At 35.9% G+C, this 5,995-nt stretch overlaps 2 protein-coding genes across 2 annotated transcripts; both read right to left on the bottom strand.

The window, feature by feature from the left end:
* Positions 1 to 1,157: 1,157 nt before the first annotated feature.
* LOC107060187 (LRR receptor-like serine/threonine-protein kinase GSO1) lies at positions 1,158 to 1,952 on the bottom strand. The gene is given in 1 exon segment (XM_015307767.1): positions 1,158 to 1,952. A coding segment is annotated over 1 exon segment (750 nt). The 5' UTR covers positions 1,908 to 1,952.
* Positions 1,953 to 2,475: 523 nt separating this feature from the next.
* Positions 2,476 to 5,759, bottom strand: LOC102578295 (uncharacterized). Its single transcript, XM_015307766.1, has 3 exons — positions 5,670 to 5,759; positions 2,859 to 3,502; positions 2,476 to 2,739 (listed from the first exon to the last, which is right to left on the bottom strand). Exons 1-3 carry the CDS (start codon positions 5,757 to 5,759, stop codon positions 2,610 to 2,612), a joined length of 864 nt encoding a protein of 287 aa, XP_015163252.1. The 3' UTR covers positions 2,476 to 2,609.
* Between the last annotated feature and the right edge of the window lie 236 nt (positions 5,760 to 5,995).

The following is a 5,995-nucleotide window of genomic DNA, read 5'->3' as shown; positions in this document are numbered from 1 at the left end:
GTGCTAAAGAACTGAGGTTTGTGTATAAACTTATACTTGTACTCTTTTTACCTGCTGGTATATCTGAAAGCTATCTTGGTGCCTTGGTTACCTCTTGTCACTTTGTATTGTCGTATTGGTATTCTTTAATACATTAAAGACGCTTATGTAACTTGCCCACTTGTACGGATTGTTTGATCACTTAGCACTCTTGTTGGGACATTGTCCTTCTTGTGGCTATGACTTTGTCACTCTTGGAATGCCTCTTGGTTCGGATCATTTGCCATCTTGACTCCGGAATTTTAGTTCGTCTTAAGAATGGAAGTTGTCCATTTTAAGTACGAACTAGGAAGACATTTTTAAATATGGTTCTTGGTTCTCTTGATTATTGGGTTTTGACCCTTCTTGATACCTGCTCGTGCTTGGTGTGACGACATGATGTATATATTGGGTGAACCTTGTTATTGAATCTCTTGAAAAGTTGTGCTATGAGCATTCTTGACATTTAGACCTTTATATATTGAACTTGATACTCCTTTTATATTTTTTACTTGATTTACTGATTTTGTTTCGATCGTGCTGCCCTTGACTTGAGAATGATAACTTGGTGAATTTAAGGGCTCCAAACCTATAGTTTGTACACCACTAAGCTATATGCTTAGTGATAGTTGTTTCTATCGTAGGGTAGGGGCTGTTCGCGATGATGCTTGAAGCTGGCCATTGATGATGGAGATTTTGAAAGCCTTAAGGAAGATCACATTTGCATATAGGCATATATATTTTGTATAACCTTGGGACTTGTACGTGATCGTTGTGCTGTATATTTACAGGTAGATTTTGATGGCTGATTTGGTCATGTCACCATGGGTTGTAATATAAGTATGGTTATACGTTTTTATCTTTTTGGGGGTGTGTAAACCCAAGTCTTGTAATATACTAATTTTCTATATGTCTTGAAAGTTGTGTGAAGCATGAGCCGACTGATTTCGGTACTCGGAAGATTGTAATATTCTTGTTATTTCACCCTTGAGTGTGAGGTTAACATATGCATGAAGATCTGGTCGGTTAATTGCTTAAATGTTATATTTTTTTTTGGAGTTCGTTATGAATCTAATCCCTCTACTAGATTAAAATTAGTATGCCCTCATTAATTGGTTTTAAATGTCGCAAGTATTTAATTAGATTTCTTGGTTAAGTAGTGGTATCGTTTTGAAAGGATCGCTACAGAATTCACCAAGACCTTCCATTCCTCCACAAACCATGTGGAAATTTCCCCAAAAATTGATTAGATATAATAAGAAAACGGCCAAGGTTTTTTGGTCAGCAAGAGAAGATGCTAGATCTCCAGTCAAATTTTTGAACAATAAATCAAGAATCTTGATATCTTCAAGTTGTCCAAATTCAGAAGGGGTTTTTCCAGTGAAAAAAATGTTAGAAAGGTGAAGACTGGTCAGATTTGTGGACACCACTAACTCAGATGGGATAGGACTAGGGAAGCTGTTATTTGTCATGTCAAGAACTGTCAGAGAAGTTGAACCAGCTAGCGGAGAAATGTTTCCACTGAGCGTATTGTGAGAAAAGTTAACTTTGCTGAGATATTTCAGAAGGGAAAGATATTCAGGAAGTGGACCTTCAAAGCAATTGTTGTAAAGAGTAGTTAGGTCCAGCTCTTATAGAAATCTTAAAGTTGGTGGCAATTATCCTGAAAGTTTGTTATCAGCAAAGGCCAGTTTTTCATGTTTCCTGCAGTAGCCTAAGCTTGATGGGATTGGACCAGATAACTCATTCTGAGTTAGCTGAAGAATAACAAGATTCTTAAGCCTACTAATGGCATCAGAAATAGAGCCTGGAAATTGATTAGCCAAGAAATCAATGCATACTAAGCAATTTGTCATTCTCTTGGGGTAGTTACTGACACTGGTTTTCATAGAGGTAGTTCACACATCCTCTGAAGCTTTCCTATTTCCACTGGAATTCTTTCGGAGAGCATTACATGGAATAGGTACAAATCTTCCAAGTTAGTCAAGTTTCCTGTTTTAGGTTGTATATTTACAGTAAAGTTGTTATTGTTGAAAATGAGGCATGTGAGACTTTCTAGCCTGTCGAGGCCTCATGGAAGCATTCCTCCAAAGTTATTACTGGAGAGATCAAGTAGTCGCAGGGACGTGTGCAGTTTAGTAGCTCCAAGGGGAAATTCCTCGATGGCTTATTCTCAGCCAGAATAAGTAGGCTTAAAGCTTGAACCGTGAAACAAAAGTTACTTAGAATGCTTCTTGTTAAAAAGTTGCCAGAGACAGCTAAACTTTCAAGATTCTTTCACGTTATCAAGCATAAGAATAGTTTTCGAAAAACAGGCTGTATGGTTAAGGCCCTAAGATAGAAGAAAGCATCAGGACAAAAATATGAGAACATCGGGTCCCGATTAGAGTACAAACAACTATGCAATTCTGAGTGGCTAAAACCTGACTATATACGATACTTGTAATGCTTGTCCAATAAAAGCATGAAAAGGCTGGATTTCAATAGAAATGTATAGCTCTGAACAAGTGCTCTGCATTAACTTTCAGAAATAAGACTACTCTCCAAGAAACACTCTTCTGACACTTGCACATAAAAATGCTATCTTATTATCACAATTTTTGAGTCAGCATTACCTGTGGATCGGGAGCTGCGACAGGGGCAGAATCAACAATACAACCCTTAATCCTTCTCATTAAAGCATTATCTTGTTTCTGAAACTTTTCCAAAATGACACCATAACTGTAAGGCCAAGAGAATAAAAGAAGTCAATCAATAATTATCAAGCTAGTATTAAGGAAAATGTAAATACTTATGTTTCTGTTGTCTTCCTAGACTAATGAGTATCATAAAGAACTCACGTTAACCATCCAGTATTGCTGAAAGTGTGGAAGACAAAGTTCTCTCCATGCTCTTCTTCCAACCAATCAACTAGATGATTCACAAGCATTTCAATATCTTGCTTTGCCTTTCCCCCGACTTGATAGCTTAGAATCTCAGACATTGGGAAAGTAAATGTAATGACATGATATCCCCTTGATGCATACCACTCTGCATATCTCTTTAGATGCTTTTGCTTTGCACCTAACCATCCCAATAATACCACCATAGTGGCAGACTTTAGTGGTGAAGAATTAGAATTCCGTGATGCATTTGGCTCAGGTAAGTGCCATGTATACAATACCTCGAAAGGTGAAAAAGGAAGTGTATATGTATATGTGGAGGGATTAGCAGAGTTAGGCAATGCTGCTGATTGATAAGAGTTGAGCAACAAAGAAGAAGTAGGAAAATGAAGGGTTGAAAGAGAAGTAAAAGTGGTGTTATTTAGAATAGGCAGGGGAACATGTATTGTGGTGAGGTAGGAGGAGAAATGGGGTATATTAGAAAGAGATATGTGAGAGACCCAAGATGTTATCTTTTCCTTTTCTTGGGAATTGTTGTGTAATGACTTAGATGGCCAGAATTTTTCATGAAGATCAGTAGATACAGATAGCAACTGCAGATGCTGCAACTATAGGTCTTTGGAGGATTCCAGACAAGTAAGCCATGATGATATATTTGTTTTGCCGGTGAAGAGAAAGAAGACACACCTCAGAAATTGGGCTGCCAATATAGATGAACTATAATGACAGCCCTACAAGCAAAGACTATATAGTTGTCAAATTTTGTGGCTGTCACAAAAACGCATGAGATTAATTAATTAGAAGACAAGACCCAATATAATACGAAAAAGGTCAAAGTACACGCGTGCGTGAGACTTTTTCACAAATACAATATGCCTGACGACACATGCTAACAAGACAGAATATTCAATCAAACTCCCTTTTCTTACCCTAATGTTGATTTTCATCTAATTAACAATTGGTCAAAACTCAAAACTCAGAAAGGGAAAAATGGAAAAGATAGACGTTGAGCATCTGGTTTGTTTTTATGGAAAAAAATAGGTTTGACCCATCCATAATGAGGGTGGGCGGATCGGCCTCTCAAATAAACAAACATAAGCATTATAGGTTGATTGTAAGAGGAACACCATACCTGAGAGACGAATAAAAAGTATTTCTTCTTTCTTCTTCTGACAAGGAAAAAGGAAAAAGGAAAAAGGAAAAAGGAAAAAGAGACGAGTCTTATATTTCTTGTTAAGATTTCCCACCTTGCTTTTCCGGAATAAGAGACTACTTTTGTTTTTTCTTTTTTTTTTTTCAATTTCAAAATTGCTCCTTGCCCCATTATTTTACTTTATTACTAAATTATCTCTCTTATAAAATACGAATATACTGCGCTACATCATTTTTTTAAGAAAAAAAATAACATGCTCTACCTAACTTATACGATCTATTTATCATTCATACATCTATTCTTAAAAAACAATTCTTTTTAATAAAATTCGTAGCTAACATTGTATTTGGTAGCAATTACCTCCCAACTAAAATCAACCCTACGTGCAAAACTCAAGCGCTATCATTCAATCCTACAAAATCCAAGCATTGTCATCCTCCAACCATCGCCGTCACTGATAATTTGGGTTTTGGCTCCACCGCTCGAACTAAAAATCAACCATGCAATTGCCTAACTACAAAACCTAAGTGTTGTCACCCAACCTTGCAAAACACAAATATCCTCATCCTTCTACCATCCACCACCATCATCGATTATTTGAGTCTTAGATCCACCACCTATACCTCCTCCACACATATCACTGTAGGGAGAAGATGTGATAATTTAGGGAAATTGGGATCTACATCGAAAAGTATAATGTATGAGATTTGGATTTTGTTTTTTTTAACGATGGGTGGTGAATTGGATATTTGTTCTCATACTCTTCCAGTTCTTATTCTGTATCACTAGTTGGATGAATCATACTTCTAAAATCGAAATACATTGTATGAGATTGGGGTCCTAGAATACAATGTGTTAAGTAAATTGAAAATAGTGACATACAATTTGGTGATGATTGAGGTGGTTTCGAGTGATAGATACAAGTGTATTTCGTAAAATATAAGTTCGATACATTAATATACAAGTGTGTGCACACACACAATTTATATATATATATATATATATATTATTGAAATATATGTTGTATGCATCTTCAATGGTGGACAATTGTATGTTGTATTCTTGTATAGATCTAGATCACCATCTTGTTCTTTTTATATATCTTCATTGTATTTCATTATATGCAATAGAGACTAGAATATGATGCGCGAGCACATACAATCTATTGTGACTATATCTATTGAGACATCAAAATAAAGTGAAAAAATATAACCTATTGTGATTGTTGTAACACCCCACCTACATAGAATGTTTAAATTAACTTGTGCCTCTGGGGAAAGTCTAAGAGTTCTCAATATCCTAAGAAGGATGCGTTATGACGTATTTGACTCACACAATGGTTGTATTTTAAATTTTGAAGTCAAGCGAGTGGTAAAATAAAAGTCAGCAAATAATCACAAGTTACTTTCCTAAACTTTCTGAAATTTGAGTCTATCCCAATATATAAATGTTAGTGAGCCCAAAACTTATCAAATCAAAGGTCTACGAGTCTAGTTTCCAACGAACTTAACTATTTGTCCATACAACTTCAAAATATAAAGATATTCACGTTTTTGTGAGACTATATAAACAAACTCATGAAGTGGAACCCAAGGTCGGTGGAGGCCTTTACAGACCTCACCTTCTCCATTTAAAATCATTTCTCTCATCTTAAGCCCAGAAAAATATATGATAGAACAAATTTGAGATCCACCTTTTATATCCATGATTTCGACATAAAAGCTGCACAAAAGTTGTTCTACACCCCGAGCTCATCGTTTTGATATAGTTTCTCCGTAGATTGTGGCAACGGGGGCTTAACTTCATATTCAGTATGTGGCAGTGTTTTTGACATACACTCTATTTGATTTTCAACCCAAGACTAACTACCACAATGTAATAAAAAATAAGAAGGTAAAATTGGGGGATTTGGAAAACACGAATTTAATTCAAACACAAGTAT

The sequence above is a fragment of the Solanum tuberosum genome, unplaced genomic scaffold (assembly GCF_000226075.1).
Source record: "Solanum tuberosum cultivar DM 1-3 516 R44 unplaced genomic scaffold, SolTub_3.0 scf00066, whole genome shotgun sequence".
NCBI classification, from domain to species: Eukaryota; Viridiplantae; Streptophyta; class Magnoliopsida; order Solanales; family Solanaceae; genus Solanum; species Solanum tuberosum.
The sequence above is the reverse complement of the archived record's forward strand: the minus strand, read 5'-3'. Positions and strand labels throughout refer to the sequence as shown.

Bases quoted from the DNA above. Each gene is read 5' to 3' on its own strand.
- LOC102578295 (XM_015307766.1), bottom strand. From the start codon at position 5,759: ATGGATATAAAAGGTGGATCTCAAATTTGTTCTATCATATATTTTTCT. The intron at 3,503-5,669 runs GTCTGTAAAGGC...CTATAGTTGCAG, and splicing joins TTTTAAATGGAGAAGGTGAG to CATCTGCAGTTGCTATCTGT. The intron at 2,740-2,858 runs GTGAGTTCTTTA...TTGGCCTTACAG, and splicing joins AGCAATACTGGATGGTTAAC to TTATGGTGTCATTTTGGAAA.